This window comes from Canis lupus, chromosome 26 (assembly GCF_048164855.1).
Source record: "Canis lupus baileyi chromosome 26, mCanLup2.hap1, whole genome shotgun sequence".
Taxonomy (NCBI): Eukaryota; Metazoa; Chordata; class Mammalia; order Carnivora; family Canidae; genus Canis; species Canis lupus.
In genome coordinates, this window is record NC_132863.1 from 34427755 (window position 1) to 34446879 (window position 19125).

A 19125-nucleotide genomic window follows, 5' to 3' on the forward strand; every position below is an offset into this window, starting at 1 on the left:
GACGCGGGCCCGCCCGGAGCCTGCCCGGGAGGGGGAGGGGGAGGGGCGGGGCGGGGCGCGCGGGGCGGGGCCGGGGCTGCGCGCGCCAGGGGCCCCCTGCGCATGCTCGGGGCGGGGCCGCCCGGCCGGCGCGCTCGGGCCCCTGGAGATGCGCTGGGCGCCGCGGTTGCCGGGGCTCCGTAGGTGAAACCCGGGAAGAGGCCCGGCGCCTGCTCGCAAGGAGCTTACGCTCTAAGGGGAACGGATGCGCTGTTAAGTCTTGAGCAAACGAACACCATAGGCTCTTGTGATTAGTGCTAGAAGGAAAACCGAACAGGGATGTAATGGAAAGTGACCACGTGGGGACTCTTTTAGATCAGAGGGTGGGGGGGGGGGGTAGGGGCTCCGAGGGACTCCGGGGTAGGAATTGAGCTGAAGGGGCCTGAGAAGATTAAAGGAGCGCGGGCCCAGAGATAGCAAGTGCAAAGGCACTGAGGCTGGAAACTAACTGGTACCTGGTGCTCTACAGATAATTGATTTAATGAATGATTGCACTGATAGGTTGATGAGGATCTTTCACTGAGGGAAGCTTTAGCTTAGCTTCAGCGTCCTGTCCCACTTGATTAATTGCTTGTTGCCACCTGTGCACATGAAGCTGTTTTTCTTGCTTCCCAACCTTTACTTATGCGCCCCACCCCCTGCAATTTTTTTTTTTCAAGCACTTCTCTTCCTGATCCCGACTCCATCTGTAATCAACTCAGCCATCCTCTCTGAAGGCCTTTCTTGACTCCTCAGGTCTTTTTCATTTTGTCCCGCCTCTGCTCCTATTGCTCCCAGGGTTTATCTCTCATTTAGCACTTATCACTCTGTGATTGTCAGTTTACAGCTTTTCTCAAACACTAAGATTTTTTAAAGGCAGGTAGTAAAAAAATAAAAATAAAAAAATAAAGGCAGGGAGTAGGCCTTTATTTTTGTCTCCACAAGACCTAATAGGATCTGGCGCCAAACATGCAGTTATAAAGGTTTGTTGGCAAACAGCTGGTCTCTGAGGTGTTTAGTTATAATTATTTCTGTAAACCTCACCCAACCAGATTAAAACTTTCTGGAGGTTGAATGGCTGTTCCCTCTGCATCCCCTCAGTCCAGGGCAGGTCCCCCATATGGAAAGCATGAACACTTAGTGTGGTAGGGAAACCCTAGGAGGCACACAAACTGTTGGTTATCTACTCAACAGCTTCCATCTTTGCTTCTAGAAGTCTGAATTCTCCTGGTCCAGGGAATATCAGGGTTTCTTTAAACCAATCACAATCTCACTTCCTTTTGCCAGTGATTGGCCAGGGGTGGATGTGACCCTGGTATACCTGTCGAGATTATGGGGATGTCTCCCGGGTGCTTATGGGAAAGTTTTTCTTCCCAGATAAGAGGTACAGGACTGCAAAACTTTTTTTTTTCTTTCTTTATGCTTTGGGTAGTTAAGGATATACACCTGGACACGTGACAGTCATTTTGCAATTATGAGGCAAAAAGCACAGGTATGAAAAATCAATATGCTGAGTAGGGCGGGAGCTGAAAGATGAAATTGACATTGTTGATCTGCTGAGTCAACCCTGGAACGTCTGACTTCTGGACTACTTACTGATAAACAGCAAATGCCACAGTGCCTTAGCCACCACTTAGATGTTTTTTTTTTCAGTTGCTTGCAGGTGGAGATATTATAAATGGTACCACCATATTATAAATGGTACAAATTCACTGGTGGCAAGTGGTATTTTCCAAAAATGACCAGAACAATAATTTCCAGTCCTTTACCCCCTTCCAGAACTTGGCCATCAAAGAGATGGAGTCTATCTCATCTGTCTTTGAAACTGCAAAGGACTTTGAGGCCCCCTCAACAGTGGAAATGACATTATCTACCTTCCAAAGCTATGCTTTGTAGATTTATGAGAGAGAAAAAAATACTGTTCTATGCCACTAATTTTGGGAATGGTTTCTTTTCTTTCATTGTTTAAGATTTGAGACAGACAGAGTGAGCAGAGGGAGAGGGACAAGCAGACTCCCCACTGAGCTGGGAGCCCAAAAAAGAGGGGGGGGGTGATTCCAGGACCCTGAGATCATGACCTAAGCCAAAATCAAGAGTCAGTCGGACGCTTAACCAACTGAACTACCCAGGCACCCCTGGGAATTGTTTCTTACACAGCAATTGAGAGATGGCAATCCCTTCCCACAATGCTTTCCATAATATCAGGGCTTCCCTTTTATTAGGGCTGATAAAAGCAGAACTGAAATAATTTAAGGAAGGGAGATAATTGGGGGGTCGGGGCAGAGGGGAAGTCTTCTAGGAGGTGACTTTTTATTTTTTTCAAAGATTTTTATTTATTTATTCATGAGAGACACAGAGAAATAGAGACATAGGCAGAGGGAGATTTCCTGCAGGGAGTCTGATGCGGGACTCCATCCCAGGACTTTGGGATCAGACCTGAGCCAAAGGCAGACGCTCAGCCACTGAGTTACCCAGGTGCCCCAGGAGGTGACTCTTTAGAAACTTTATTGAGAAGTAATTCATTAGCATATAATTCACCCATTTCGAGTACAGTTCAGTGGTTTTTTTATTATAGAGTTGCACAATCATCACAATCTATTTTAGAATTTTCATTACCCCAAAATGAAACCCTACATTCTTTTAGTTATCATGTCAATTCACCTACCCCATCTCCCCCATCCCCAAGCCCAAGCCCAACCCCAAAGCAACCACTAATCTACATTCTGATATATTTGCCTACTTTTAACTTTTCATGTAAATGGAATATGATATATGATACTTCGTTGGCTCCTTTCATGTAGCATAGTGTTTTCCGGGGTCATCTACGGTATAGCATGTATCAGAACTTCATCCCTTTTTACTGAATAATATTCCATTGTATACATTTTTTTGGGTGTCCATTTTATTTATTTATTATTTATTTTTTGTCCAATTTATTTATACATTTATCAGCTGATGCACTTTTGAGATCTATTTTTGGGGCAGGAAGTAACTTTTGACATTTATTAAGATTTCATCTCTCTGAATTAACCATCTCATCAAAGCCATATTTAATATGTATTCAGCTTTAATGGAGAAGGAATAGATATTACAGCCATAGTCTCCTAGGTGTGATAATATGCACAGACATTATTATTGGACATTAATTTTTTATTGTTGTTTAAACACTTCTTTTCAGGGTTAACTGGTGGTTTCATTTAACTGAGCCAGGCACAGCCAATACTTTTATATGCTAATTCCAAATAATGAACCAATTAGTCTTAGGGAAAGAAGTATAAACGACATCATAATTTGTCAATTTATAATTCTGGATGCTTTTCAATTCAGGTGTATCAATCACAATCTGAGTAAGATGGCTTATAGGAGGGATTTGAAATAAGATTTTAATTCAGGGAATTGGTTTCAGAGGTGACAGAGGAGCCAAGATGCCAACAGGTAACAGTGAAGGAGCCCAAAGGTCAGCAGCAGCAGGAAATGACTACTATGCTCAGGACTTGAAGATAAAAAAGGAAATGGTGATGATGTGGTTTGGAGTGTTGGGGTTTGGCTAAGAAAGAATTCCTGACACATCTTTGGTGGAAAAAGGTGGGTTTTTATTAAAGCACCGAGACAGGACCCAGGGGTGGAAAGAGTTGCGCTGGTGTTGTGAGGAGTGACTCATGAAAGATTTTCTGACCTAGGGAGGGGAGGGTGATGTTTAGAGCTCCAGGAAATTGAGTCTATGGGATTCTGAAAATTGCTTTTTTCTTACAAATCATGAAGTCAGTTGAAAGCTGAAGAAAACTTGTATTTTGCGTGACTGTGATCTTTATCATTTTTCCCCCCTTTCCTTTGCTCTAGGGCAGCCATAAGTGCCTGAAGAATGTCACACATATCCCATGGAGGGGGGCAGCTGGGGAGGATTAGCATGTGCTTTGCTCTGTTTGCCTTTGCTCCCTCATCAGTGATATTTACAGGGTCAGAAGCTGTAGTTGCTAGGAGCTGAAGCCAAGTCAGGACATTCTAGAAGGAGCTGAAGACAAAGTTACTGTTGGATACTTGATCAGAAGCAAAGAAAAGACTGGCTTCTCTCTTGGTTTTGCCCTCTGCCTCCTGCTAGTGCTAGCTGAAACCATCCAGAAGTCTGCTGACATGGGAACCTGGGAAGTGAGCTTGTACAGTTGGTCTCCTCCCCCAAGATTTCTTAGGTATGACATCAAAAATATGACTCATAAAAGAAAAAAATGGATAAACTATACTTAAAAATTAAAGTTTCTGTTCTTTAATTGAGATTAAGAGAATGAAAATACAAGTCCCAGATAATGTTTGTAAATCACATATCTGATAAAGGACATGCATCCAGAATCCAGAATATTAAAAAACTCTAAGAACTCAATAATAAAACAATGCGATTTTAAGGAGGACAAAGACTTGAACAGATAATTCAGAAAATGTACAGATGACAAGCACTTGAAAAGATACTCAACATCATTAGTTGTTAGAGAAATGCAGTGGGGGGAAAAAAAGAGAATCTCAAGCAGACTCCTTGCTGAGCGTGGAGCCAGACACAGGATCTCACTAACTTGAAATGATGACCTGAGCCAAAATCACAAGTTGGACACTCAACTGATGAGCCACCCAGGTGCCCCATTGGTTCTTTCTCTTAAGCAAATATCATATGACAGTTCATTGAGGTTTGCAATTTAAATTATTAAATATGATTTAAAATTTAGTTTTTCATACTAGCCATGTTTAAAGTGCTCGATAGCCACATGTCTATAGCAGTGGTTCTGGACAGCATATATATAGAACATTTCTATCAAAACAGAAATTTCTAAGGGTGCCTGGGTGGCTCGGTGGTTGAGTGTCTGCCTTTGACTCAGGTCGTGATACTGGAGTCCTGGGACTGAGTTTGGCATCAGGCTCACTGCAGGGAACCTGCCTCTATCTCCCTGTCTCTCATGAACAAATAAATCTTAAAAACAAAAAACAAAACCCAGAAATTTCTATGGGGCAGTGCTGGGCTGGAAGTTCTGCTGAAAATAAGGCAATCTTTTTTTTTTTATTTTTAAAGATTTTATTTATTTGAGAGAGATTGGGAGAGAGAGAGAGAGCACAAGTGAGCAAAGGAAGAGGGAGAAGCAGGCTACCTGCTGAGCAGAGAGCTGGATACTGGACTCAATCCCAGGACCCTGAGATCATGACCCCAGTCAAAGGTAGACACCCAACCGACTGAGCCACCCTGGCACCCCAAAAGAGGGGAATCCTAACGTCAGTCTATCTTAGGGAAAATCCCAGGAAGGGGTTAGACAGGGATGTTTGACATCATGTATTGGTAAGCTGACATTTATTTTTTAAAAAATGCTTTCTGAGTACCTTCTTTTATAGGGATGCGTGTGTGGGCAGCAGGGCCTGAACTTAAGATCAAAAGTAGAGTGTGCTTTAGGAGAAGTACAGGAAAAGTACCAGGGGATTTCAGAGGATAGAGGACTGACTTTTTGCAACAGGGACCTGTGGCGGCTTACTGAGTTTGATGCAAACTTTTTGATCTTTACTACCCCAGAGCTCTTACTGGCATTTACACAGATTTCTAGTAGGGCAAAGTGCAAGTAAAACATGGATTCTGTGGAGTCTAGCCAGTTAAAGAGTTCTCCTTATCCGTAAAATGGGAATAATAACTTCTACTTCATTGGGTTGTTTTGAGGATTGTGTCTGGCACATAGCAGATTCGCTATAAATGTTTTCCTCCAGCTTAAGGGGAATGGATCCATTACCCCTATTTTAGCATATGGGATGCCATACATGGGTGGCCCTGAAAAGTGGATGCTCAGGCGTTAATTTCATGGATGACATACCTTTGGGAAAAGCAGGACAACTAAAAACAGTGATGTTTTCTCATGTAACTTACCCCATGGGTAATTGGGTGGAATATGCTTTTGGCAACTGAGGGTTTACAGATTGCCATAGCTGGAACTAGAGCTCTTGAGCGGAGAGGAGACCCTGACCCTCACGCCCCAACAGAGGGTACACATCAATGGTTGTCCAGTTTGGTCAGACTCAGTGCAGGCTTTGCTTTGCACTGGGTCTGACCTGTATCTAAATCTCCAAATCGGTATTTTTAGGAAGGGACTTTTAAAAAAGAGAGCAATAATAGTATTCACCTTACAGGGTTATTAGGAGTATTAAATGAATTAATTCTAGTAAACCACCGAGAACGTGGTAAGCACTGTGCGTCAAATACATTAAAAAAAAAAAAATTGGGTGCAACGTTACAGGGTTCGTATGAGGATGATTAAATAAGACAGGTAAGCTGGCACCTGGCAAGCACTTAATCACGATTATCTTTAGGTCCGCAAACGGACTCAAAGGTGACAGGCCGTTAAGAAGAGAAGCTGAGCAATTTGCAGCCCGATGTTCCGTGACATCCAGGGGCGGCCCGGCCTCCGTCTGGGACGAGAATGCAACCGGCTGGAGCGGCAGGAACCCACCAATACCTCCAGGAGTCCCTGGAGCAGCGCTTCCCAGGAATCGCGTAGGACTCGGCGGGTTAGGAATCGCCGGCGCTTCGCAGGAAGCCTCAGTATCTCCGAGGAACGAGGGTCGGCCCGAGTCCGAGTGTCCCGGGCGAGCAGAGTCGCCCCAAGGCGCGGCCGCGGACGGAGCCCAGCCCGGGGAAGGACGCTCGGGGTTCCGGGTCCGCGCGCCGCGCGCCACGTGACTCACGCTCCGCACCACGTGGTCCGGGCCAGCGCCCGGCCGCCCCGCCCCGCCCCGCCCCGCTCGCGCACCGCGCGCCGCTTCCGGTGGGGGCGGAAAGCGGAAGTGTGGGAGGGTCTGCGGGGCGGGCTCGGGGAGGTCCCGGGGGAGGATGGAGCAGTGAGCGGGTCTGGGCGGCTGCCGGCAGCGCCATGGAGACGGTGCAGCTGAGGAACCCGCCGCGCCGGTGAGGGGCCGGCTGAGAGCAGGGGGTGGGGGACCGGGAAAGGCGGGAACTGGCGGAGGGGAGGCACCGGGTGCGCCCCCGGAGACAGGGACCAGCCGGGCTAGGCGATCCTGGCACCTGCTGAGTGGGAGGGGGTCCAGCAGAGGCGAGCACGCGCCCAGGGTGATAAACGTGGGGCTGGCTGGGGAGAGAGAGCACTTGCTGTGGGCGGGGGGGGGGGGATCCTGGCGGGAGGGGGCACTGCTGAAGGGAGCAGCTGTTGAGGGACGTGGGGACGAGTTAGGGAGAGCACCTGCCGAGGGCGGGGGCGGCTCGGGGGGAGGCCGTCCTAGGACCCATTCATTGGGGTAGGGGCGATGCTGTAGCAGGAGGAGAACCTAGAGGGGTCCAAAGTGTGGGTCAGGTACGAGCAGAGAAAGGCTGGGCGGACTTTCTAAGGGAAGGGGTCCCACTTGCGGGATGCGGTGGGGAGAATCTGTGGAGGGGGAAAGCTTTGCGCCTAAGGCTGAAGGCACACCGAGAAAGGGCGAAGGTGCAGCAAGGGAGGGCTTCGTGCAGGAGAGCATTTAGAGCGTCTTCTGGGTAGGGTCTGCACTCTGGGAGGAGTGTGACATCTTTTATTCCTGATGGCCCGTGCCTTCCTAGTTTTCCTTACATCCTCAGCTTTCCGAACCTGACATTAGGAGGTGGATTAGGAAGTAAGAGGATATTTTCAAGAAGGGCAAATAGAGGCCCAGAAGAGTTGAGATACAGTCCTAGGTGTTTCCTTCTTTGCCGTAGGTCTGGGTCATGACCTGACCAGACTGGGCCCTTTTCAGGCCTCTATTGTTTTGTATCAGCTCCAGATCCCGCTGCTACCTGGAATTGTTTTAAGTCGAGATCAGGGATGTGGCTGGTCCTAGAAAGTGTGAACTCTTGCGTTGTTGGTTTTGGCTGTCTCATTGATTTGCTCTGGGGACACTGGGGTCTGGTGTCACTTTGCCACATCTGGAGAAAAAGAGGGAGAGAGCAGAGATCAAGAGAGTCATGCTTCTTTGCGGTGCAGTGTAGTTAGCTTCTATTTCACAGAGATCTCTGACTTCCTGCAGCAGAATGAGCACTAAACTAGGAAGTGTTCAGTGTGTGGGAGTGTGGGGCAAAGGAGAGGTGCCTGGGCTGCACACTTGGGGTTTAGTTGAAGTACACAAATATTGCAGAAGGCAAATAGCTGGTTGAGATGGACTCATAATTCACCCTACTGTAGCGTGCTGAACGGAAATGATAATGATTCTTACATATACAGCACTTAGCTGGGTGCCGGGGACCGTTCTCAGTGCTTTCCGTGTCTCCTGGTGAACCACACGTAATTGACCTATAAAAATGGTAATTTTGTGTGGTTCACTTCATTATAACTCTTTCAGTCTTCACAACAATCCTACAAGGTGGTTATCTCCAGATCTCTATTTTACAGGTGATAAAACAGAGGCACAGAGAGTTTTAAGTGATTTGTGGAAGATTCCACAGTTAGTTAAGTGGCAGAGCTGGGGTTTTAAACCAGGCGGTCTGGTTCAAAGTCCATGCTCGTAACTGCTCCCTCTGATGCTACCCTGGAAGTACCCCTGTTCCACAGGGCCCGTGTATGTTAGCAAGTGCCAGAGCACCATAGTGATCCAGCTATAAATGTACACTGGTGATGTTTCTTTCTGAAATGCATTCGGTTTAATTGAAAAGAGAATTAAGAATCTTGAGTTTTGTTTCTACGTTTGCCTTGTGTTATATAATCTTGGGCAAAAGAGTACACGTTTTTGTTTTTGGGCATGCTCATTCCTGGATCTTTTGGATTTTAAGAAATTTATTAAATGAGAAAGAGAAGGGCATTGCAGGGCTGAATTCTTGAATGACTGGTGCTTTCCTGCTCATCATTACTAGTGAAGTACCTAATCTGCAGCAGATTAACTTTATTAGTTGCATTAGATGGCTGTCTCTTTACTGTGTCTTCACATGGTCTTCTTTCTATACCTCTATGCGTCCTTATCTCCTATAAGGACACCAGTCATATTGAATTAGGGCCCACCCATATGACCTATTTTACCTTAATTATCTCTTTAAAGTCCCTGTCTCTAAATAAAGTCACATTCTGAGGTCCTGGGGCTTAGGACTTGAACAGAGGAATTTAGGGAGGGGCACAAATATTCATTTATTATCATTTTTAAAAAATCATCAATTTATCTTACACATTTGTTGTACCCATAGCAAATTCTGAATGGAAAATGGGATAGGTATACATAAATAAAATGAACCTTATAAGAGTCCTAAGATGGAGAAAGAGGCTTCAGAGTGAGCCAAACCTGTGAGTAACTACTTCATAAATACCCTTGTTTATGTTTGGAGAGATATGGTGGCTTTTCAGAGATTCAGTTGGCATGTGTTTCCAGCAAGGGATAGCAATCTCAATGCAAGAAATGCTCTTTGTGTTCATGAGCTTGACGTTTGTGTGACTGAATGATGGGAGATTAAAGCTGATGGTTTATGTAGGAGATTAAGATTTTTAAAAGCGAGCTGGAGTTAGATAATGATAGTATGGTGGAGGATGTAGAGTGCAATTCTGGGATGCTTGGCTGGCCATGTGGCCATCTGACTTAGGAGAGGAGCATCTGCTGGTGTTTGGTCCACAGACGCTGTGTTGGCCAGGCCTGTTCTTTTATGAGTGAGCAGTGAAACTACCTAGGACCTGGGGAAGTCCCAGCTGAAAGCTGACTCATCAGTGAGGCTGTTTTGTGCTTCTTCCATGAAGACTTATGGTATAAAATATCATTAAGAGTAACTTATCAAAAGATTTTCCATAGAAATCTTAATTATTGATAATCTGGTAATCCTTTTTAGGGGGTAATTCTGTTCTTCGGAAACTGACAAGGATTGCCAATAAAAGTTTGGGGTTCTGATCAGTACCTTCATTGATCCATTTAGGAGATATTTATTAGCCACCTCTGGGTTATTAGGCAGAGAGATAAAGATCTATTAAGCCCTGATCAAAAACAAACAAAAAACTCAAGTAGATTGTTTTAGAGAAGTCTCTGAGCAGGTATATACAGTTTGTCTGTCAGAGGATTATCAGGGGCTTGCAGCTGTTTTTCTTATGCCTGGGGCAGTTTCCTTTGTTATGTTGTGGTCTCAGAGTAATTGAAATAGTGAGTTTTGCTTTTTATAAACCACAAAGTCAACACTTCAAAAGAACACATTTCATCTTCCTTTATATAAGCTGTTTAATTATACTTGAGAAATGAGGTATTGTCCATTGTTTATACAATTATGAATTCAGTACTTCACACACACACACAAAATCTCCCTGGTTCATGCGATGTTCTTTCTGAGGTCTGAGTTCACTTCTGAAGTTTAAGAGGAGTTTCACTTCAGCCCTTTTTGTTTTGAAGCTAGTTTTTATGATGTCATTGGAATTTAATGTTTAGGACCTTTTGATTTTCAAAGGTCACTGTGGTCATTTTGTTAATTTTCAAGTTGTGGCAATTACTGACTTGGAGCATTTCACCATTTCTCTCGTGTGTAATCTTTGACATTTATAGAATCATGCGAGATTGTCCTTCAGGGATCAGTGTTTATGGGTGGATACACTCAGTGTGTTCAGGGATTTCTGTCTTTTCTTCTGGTTTTGTTATTTCCTCCAGGAAGGTACACATTGTGTGTGTGTGTGTGTGTGTGTGTGTGTGTATGTGTGTAATTCAAGTCTTTTCTTGTAAAAACTGGTATTGTCCAGCTAGTTTAAACCTTTTCTCTACAAAGAAATTTCCAGTATTATTACTTCCATAATTTCACCATTTCCTGAGCTCTCTTTTCTTTGTTGTCCTTTGTAGTTTCAGGAAACCATTGTGTAGAAGATATACACATACACACACATAAATATTCCTTGGTAAGCTCCTTTAAGCCCATTAATAAATTTCAGATGTCTCAGAGTTTTACAAAAATTGTTAATTTATAACTTCTCATGTTATTTACTATGTCTAGCATAGTCAGAAAAGTCTGAATTATCTGGAAATTATAGGCAGCCATGTATCTTTGATTTTGGGGACTTGTTGGAGGTACACAGCTGCTCATGGGAGAGTCTCTTTCTGAGTCTTTTGAAATTCCTAGCTGCATAGTTCTTTTTCACGTTTGATCATGTCTAAATGTATACCTTCCACTTTTTGTTTCTGTGATACCAATAGAATCCCTATGTTTTGACCCAATTACCAAAATCTTGCTTAGAGAGAGCAAGAGTCTCTGTCTTCCACTTTCTGTTTCTGTGATACCAATAGAATCCCATTTAAAATTGGCACCATAAAAAAAAAAAAAGAAAGAAAAAAAAGAATCCCTATGTTTTGACCCAATTACCAAAATCTTGCTTAGAGAGAGCAAGAGTCTCTGTCTTCCTCAGCCTCCAGTCTGAGACCATGTTTTATTTTATTTTTATTTTTGTTTTTTTTTTTAATTTTTATTTATTTATGATAGTCATACAGAGAGAGAGAGAGAGAGAGGCAGAGACACAGGCAGAGGGAGAAGCAGGCTCCGTGCACCGGGAGCCTGACGTGGGACTCGATCCCGGGTCTCCAGGATCGCGCCCTGGGCCAAAGGCAGGCGCCAAACCACTGCGCCACCCAGGGATCCCTGAGACCATGTTTTAATTCGTAGTTAACCTTACATTAAACATCTCTTCTGAAGAGATAATTATGCTATTTTAATTCATGGAATCTCAAGATTTAAATGGATTTCAAAGGTTCTGTCAAAGCTTGAATCAACTCTGTAGCATTTAAGCCAAATGATGATTCATGTTCTGTTTAAGTTCTCCAGTGATGGGGAACTAGGGACTTCTTAAGGCAGTCAAAACCATTTGAGAACAACTTTTGTTAGAAAATTTCTTATATCTGTTGAACTGTAGTATGACGCTTGGTAGTTCTTTACCCTCTCGTCCTGATTATGTTTACCAGAGAGACCCAGGACAGGTGAATACTGCCATAGACAGCCTTTCAGCATCCCTTAAGACTCTTAGCTTGGGGCACCTGTTTGGTTCAGTCGGAAGTGTGTGGGACTCTTGATCTCAGGGTCATGAGTTCAAGCCCCACAATAGGTATAGAGATTACTTAAATAAATAAAGCTTTTAAAAAAGTCTGTTAGCTTGCCTTTGTTGTTGTTTACTAGTAGAAGCTTTATAGAGTAATTCCTAAGATGCTAATTGTAATATAATGCATTTTGTGGTCTAGTTGCTAGCAAGCAAAAAGTATTTTGTTTTTATTTCTTCATTCCCAGGCAGCTGAAAAAGTTGGATGAAGATAGTTTAACTAAACAACCAGAAGAAGTATTTGATGTCTTAGAGAAACTTGGAGAAGGGTAAGTGTACAGAAAATACAGGTAGACTGGTAGGTCCCAATCTTTTTCTTCCTCCAACACCAGAAGGAGCTGAGCCTTTCTTATGCCAATAATTCACAAACCTAAGGAGGAGGAATGTTACATATGACACTGCTCTGGGTAGGGGGGGTGGGTAAATTTATATAGCTTGAAATGCCCTCTCCCTTTTTCCTCCAGTTACTATTATAGACAGATTTAGTGATGCCTCTTCCAACACCAAGGGCATCTATTGGTTTCTCTTTTATAGAATCCATAATTTACATGATTTTACGTAACAGCATTGACTAGTCTACACTTCATTTAAAATTTTTATTAATCATTTTTATTTGCTGTTCAGAGTTTCTGGTTAATTCGTAACAATTATTGTTTCAATAAAATGGAATTCAGCTTTTTAGTTAATGTAGCTTTGTGAAGTATAGTAAGTAAATCAAGGACTGTCACTACCTTCACAACTTCCAAGAGGTTGACAATTCCAGGTTGGGAACCAGCGGACTACTTGAAATCCAAATTTGTGAATAAGTGTATAAAATACTGCTGAAATGGTATTTAGTAACAGTGGTTTTTTGTGTATTCTTCAGTGATAGTTTCTGCATAAATAAACAGGTGTGTGTGTGTGTGTCTATATGTTCAGTCTCTCAAGAGTACTTATAGTTCAAGAGAAGACCTGAAATACTTACTTTTTAAAATGTCTATTGTTTAAGTGTTGTGTGTCCTTGGAATCAAGTCTTATATGTCATTAAATTATTTTGGGGTTTAGTGTTATGTATGTCTAATATAGGTCAGCAATGTTAAACCTGATCCTGGATTACATGGCATAGGTTTTGTTTTCATGGATTGCCTCCTTGTAAAAAACATTAGTCATCTTTTTATAAGTTGGAAAAATACTCTTTGGAATGAAGACATCAACCAGAGAAGGGAAGTAAAAGAGGCCACCAGCTGTGCTGTTAGAAGACAAGTACAAAATGAATGCGAAGACTGCAAGCTGACTTGGCATCCTTAAAGGTATGGGAAAGTGATAGACCTTCCACATCTCTTGCCTGTCCTTTTCAGCTGTAGCTTGGTCTCCTTGCTAGTTTCCTCAATGAAGTGAGTCTAATGCCCTTCATCTCACAGTGTTTACAGGTTGAATAAGATAAAGCATGGTAGGCATAATTAAATGGGTAACTAACTTGTTTCTTTTCTTTTCTTTTTTTTTTTTTTTAACTAGTTTCTTTCATTTTTGATAGAAGTGTGTTACAGTAGTATGGGCATAAACTCTGAGGTTATACCTGTGTTAAAACCCTTGCTCTACTGTTTATTAGTTACAATAAATGAGTGAGCTTGAGCAAATTACTTAATATTTTGAAGCTTCATAAACCACAGCTAAAAAGCAGAGATATTAGTATACCCATCATTTGGGTTATGTCCAGCATTACCCAAAATACAAGATAATAGGGGTAAAGTACTGAGTATAGTACCTGTCACATAGTAAGTGCTCAATAAATGGCAGCTATGCTTATTTTGTTGTTAAGTCTACCCACTGAAGCATATTTCAGACTATATCATATCAAATTACAGTTAAATCTTAAATCCTCAGTATATTTAGGCATTCCTAGAAGGAGCCCTGTTTGAGTTGATTGGGTTTGGGGAACACCAAAAGAAAACTACAGACAGAAAATATCTCAGTAATATATTCTGATAATATAGGAAGGGGCAACTAAGCTAATTATGATTGTTTTTAATTGTCTTTTAGATCTGTGCGTGGCTTCATCGAGAAACTTGGAATTTCCTTACAAAGATAAAACCAGCAAGAAAATCGAAATAAAGCTTCAGATCTTTCTCCTTGTTTTATCCATAGTGTTCTTTTAAGTGTTACCACAGATGCTTGGATTTCTGTCATCGTGACTGAATGAACCTGAACAAGCTTCATTGAACTAACAGAATCCTGGAGGAAGACCTTAACTCCATTTAACTGTTGAAATACAAACTGCCATGCCATCCTTTAATTGTTCTGGAAAATGAGTAGATTGTGAACACTCACTGACTTGTGCCTTATGAAATGAGCTCTGCCTGATGGACTGTGTTAGAGTCCCTGGAACCCACAGTTGTTCTGTATATGGAGGAAGTCCTGTGGATCTGTGGCAGAGTAGATCCAACACTCCAGACCAGGACAAGTGACCCATGCTTGGAAAGTATTTTGAATAAGAACTTAGCACCTTTTTCCTTCTATTATACTTAAAGTTTTACACCTTGACTCATTCAAGTTTTTGTCATAGGATAACAAAAACATCTTGCTCCTCATTTCATAGCTAGTGAGTGGTATTGTTAAGACTTATATCTAATTAATTTGGCTTCAGATACTACATTGTTTCTGTTTTTCCAAATTGATCCTTGCTTTGTATGGCTCATGTAGAACCCCTACTTCCCATCATTTTTGTTCTCTACCGGTCAAAATTCATTGAGTCACTGTAGTTTTTATTATGTAGGGAATCAGGTCTTACAGGACTTGCCTAAAAGCAACAATTACTGAAGCCTTCTAAATTCTCTTCAGGTTACTGTAAGTGCGATATGTGGAATCATGAATCTTACTTGTTCATATAAGCTATTGGAGTATTCTTTGCTCTCAAGATAGTATAGGAAGGTGTGGGAAGTGTTCTGGTCAGGACTGCTGAGTATGTGCAGAGACCTCTCTTTCCATTTCAAATAGATAAAACTAAGGAGTGAAAATTAAATTTTTAAATAAAAGCACACATGGCCAGCTATGGACCAGAGATGGAAAAGCTATGTAATAGTAAGAGGAGAGTAAAGCTTGCCCTGTCCTTGTCAGAAGATGGTAGGTGTGCTTCCTACATGAAGTTGTGGGATGGATGAGGCTCCCCATCTATGAACTAAAGGTGAAATAAATTTGCCTGATCACTGTTAGAAAATCTCATTGGCCTGTGGCCTGGGAAAAAAGTGGAGGTACTGGTTTGACAATAGGAACTGGGCCTTGACTGCATTCAGGTTTGGGATTTAGAGAGGCAAAAATCCCCCAACTCCTAACACAAAACCAACTTCAAGTTGTAGCATCTAGCTAACTGGATGAGAGAACCATGAAACCATCAAGATACATGAAATGCTCGTGGCAGTTAGCACTGTGAAGAGGAAAATCATTTGAGATAAAAGAAAACCCAATCAAGGAATATACTGCTATGGAATAATGAGCAGAACAAATGGGAGAATTCACATCTAAGGAAATAGAAACAATGAAGCAATCTCAGAAGGGATTTAACATGTTTGTTGATGATTTTCAAAAAGATACAAGGAGGGAATAACATCCTTAAGAATACCGGGTGATGAACAGGAGCAGATAGTTACAGGAAAAATTAAAGTTGGGAATCTTGGCAATGATTGAAGTTCTGGAAGCCCAAGAAGTTGGAAAAACAGTGAACTAGACAAGCTGAAAGAATTTGTGAATTGAGAGATAGAAATGAAACTGATCACAAAATGCAGGACAGAGAAATAACTGTTAGAAATCAGGAGGTCAGCATGTATTGAGGAGCTGCAATATAAGTCTAATAGGAATTCTAGAGGAGATAATAGAAGAGATAGGAAATAGATAATGCTGAGAATATCCAGACTTGAAGAAAAACCTGTGCCCTCAAATGGAAGAAGCTTATGAAGTGCCAAATGAATCAACTCCTAGTTATTTTATAGTACAATTGTAGAATGTGAAGGATAAGGAGGAAATCTTGAATGCTACCGGAAGAGAGATTACCTATGAAAGGTGATAATCCGATGATAGCCAACTTCTTAGCAACTAATAGAAACTGCAAAACTGTAGAAAGGGTGCTGAGGGAAAGCTATTGTCCAAGAACTCTCTATCCAGCAGAACTGATTCCAATGAGAATGTGAAATACGGACATTTTCATACATACAGGACCTAGTGTTATCAAGAATAACTTTATAGAATAACAGAATACCCAACAAGCAATGGCTGACCAAGAAGGGCATTTTATAAGGGCAACTAAGTAATAATAAAGCTGGGGTTGATGAATGATGAACTGGCTTGATAATGGTTTAGCATTTTTGTAATTCTCTATCTTAAGATGGCTGCATTAGTTTCACCCATCATGCCTTACAAAATGGTAACCAAAGTAGGAAAGGAAGTGGCAGGTAAAAATGGGCCTTCTTGTGCATTTCTCATCAGGGAAGAAAGCCTCTCACAGAATCCCTTCAGAATTCCCCTCAAATTTCATTGACCAGAGCTAGGTCCTATGCTTACTACTAGTTCAGTCACCAGCAGAAGGAATAGGAATGCTGACTATCTAGACTGCCGTATTTTATCCCCTAGGAACAAGCCTTGGCTGTCCCAGTGAATCAGAATTTTATCTTCATAAGGAAGAAGGGGCAGCAGGCAGGTATTCCATACACGGTCAGTGGTTGCCTTTCTCTGGGAAAAAAAATTATGTAACTTTTAAGGATCATTATACTAGTTTTGCCAACATAAGGGGGTCTGATGGGATGGAAATTTTAAAATGTGTTTTGCATATTTTTTTTTTTTTTTAGTTTTATCTTACTTTCACTTTGAAATGTTCTGGAGCATCATTTTGGCAGCTAGAGCTCTCAGCTACTTTAATACATCAGGTGGTGCTGTTCTGTTGTTTTTTCGCCAAGACAGTGTGAAGAAATAGGTGGGTTTGGGAAGAAGGAAAGACTCAATTGTGTTTTCACTGACAGCCATCAAGGTTTCCATTGAAAATGTAATCAGTGTGGGGTGATGATATTTGACCATAACAACTGTCTTGTAGTTTGAGTTGTCATTTTACAGGTGAGAACATTTAGGTATGAGAAGGTTAATATGTTTGCAAATGATGGCCAATATGTCATGAGGGTAGGGTGCAAATCCTTGGTCTTTCTATTCTAAGTCTCATGTTCTTTTGGGCCCCAAACTGAATGGACAGATAGCTTTGTATTTATTTTGATAATAAGTTCCTAAGGGAAGATGGAATAAAAGGCTTTGTGTGTACTGTGTTCACATGATACTCACATTTGAAGGGACTTATATTTTGAATTAGTTTCCATAATGTTTTAAGTATTATTGCAATTAAGGAGCAAGGATGGAAGGACCTTGTGGTACTGGAGTGAACACAAGAATACATAGATCTCCATTTCTGCATTCTAGTCTGGGTAGATATGGGGAGAACATAAGCTTTGTATTCAGACACATCAGGATTTACATCCTGGCCTGGCCACTTATTTTTCACCTCTGAAATTGGACAAGTCCTGTAACCTCTGAGTCTTTACACATTTTTCTATGAAATAGGGTTTTTTTTTTTTTAATTTTTTTTTTATTTATTTATGATAGTCACACACACAGAGAGAGAGAGAGAGGCAGAGACATAGGCAGAAGGAGAAGCAGGCTCCATGCACCGGGAGCCCGACGTGGGATTCGATCCCGGGTCTCCAGGATCGCGCCCTGGGCCAAAGGCAGGCGCCAAACCGCTGCGCCACCCAGGGATCCCTGAAATAGGGTTAATGACTTCTTCTGTTTATTTTTTGTAAGGATGAATTAGGATGATGCACAGTTTCTAGCAGACATCAGGCAGGCAATGCATGATAGTTACTATAATAGTGATTATTTTAATTGAATACCTTCAGTCAAGATTAAATGTGAAATTAACAGTTTTTTCCCCAAAGTACTTTAGCTATTTCAGTTTTACAGTTATAAATAATATAGGTGTATTAGGCACTTAGGGATATAAATTAGAACCATGAGTTGCCTTTGTTTTACCACTTTTTATCTCTGGACTCGCGTTGCCTTTATAAATGTTCTCTTTCCCCCAATCACAGGTCCTATGGCAGTGTGTACAAAGCTATTCACAAAGAGACTGGTCAGATTGTTGCAATTAAGCAAGTTCCAGTGGAATCAGACCTACAGGAGATAATCAAAGAAATCTCTATCATGCAGCAATGTGACAGGTAAAGGCATGTGGTGTTACTTTGGACAGAACGTGGTTTTGGATTAGCTGTGATTATTTGGAGTTTAACACGTACAGATGTATTTACTTAGAGATTTTGCGGAAGAGAAAGTTTAGGTGGAATCACTATGCATGTTCTTTTCAGAAACAAATCTGATAAAAAAAATGTGTTTTAGTAGCTAAATTTTTATAGCTTCTGTTTCTGCATAGATTTTTTTTGTTTTGTTTTTGCAGTAAGCTCCCTATTTCAAAACTAGGAAGAGGAGCCAGAGAGGCAGAAGGTGGTGGGGCTGGCTTTTTTTTTTTTTTTTTTTTTTTTTTCCTCCGTCTGATAATGATCTCTTTTACTTCCTATTGAGAAAACATTTCTGTAGAGATAGCTAAGAAGAGATAATCAAAATACTTTTAGCTGTAGAAACATTAGAATATCAGATAGATCCATAAAAAAGAGCATTTTTAAAATGTATTGCTGTTCCTTCACATTTAAAAAAGAATTCTTCAAGCTCAGAGTAGTTAAGAATTTTATTTTTGAGGAACTAAGATTTGTCAAATGCTTTAAGCAGGAAGTCAGGCCACCAGGCAGCCGCAGAAAGGCACGTGATCTCTTCTGAAATTCAGTCACAACATGAGTTGGTTGCAGTGATGGAGCTGGCTTCCCCACTACTGTTTAAATTTGAGAGATATACAAACTTAGGGGCAATGCCAGCTCTAGAGAGTGGAAAGGAGAATGAGAGTGTCTTGCTCCAGAGGCTGCATCCATCCTCCCAAAGCTCTTGTGGTCAGCAGAAAGCTTAGGATCTCCAATTTGTAAAGTTTTAGCATTGGGGCAGGTGAGGCTGCCTATGAGGAAATTTGCCCAGGAGCCCTTAG

General features: G+C 41.8%; 1 protein-coding gene across 4 annotated transcripts in view; it reads left to right on the plus strand.

The window, feature by feature from the left end:
• Positions 1 to 6790: 6790 nt before the first annotated feature.
• Positions 6791 to 19125, plus strand: part of STK4 (serine/threonine kinase 4) — an 88408-nt gene continuing 76073 nt past the window's right edge. Inside the window, exons 1-3 of one of the 4 annotated variants that reach the window (XM_072801177.1) lie at positions 6791 to 6940; positions 12218 to 12298; positions 18128 to 18256. In XM_072801177.1, coding sequence (XP_072657278.1) covers positions 6906 to 6940; positions 12218 to 12298; positions 18128 to 18256 — 245 coding nt within the window. In that variant the 5' untranslated portion in view covers positions 6791 to 6905. Of the gene's footprint in view, positions 6941 to 12217; positions 12299 to 16628; positions 16710 to 16843; positions 16969 to 18127; positions 18257 to 19125 lie in introns of those variants that run through there. The other 3 variants (XM_072801180.1, XM_072801178.1, XM_072801181.1) reach the window with 3 other exon arrangements.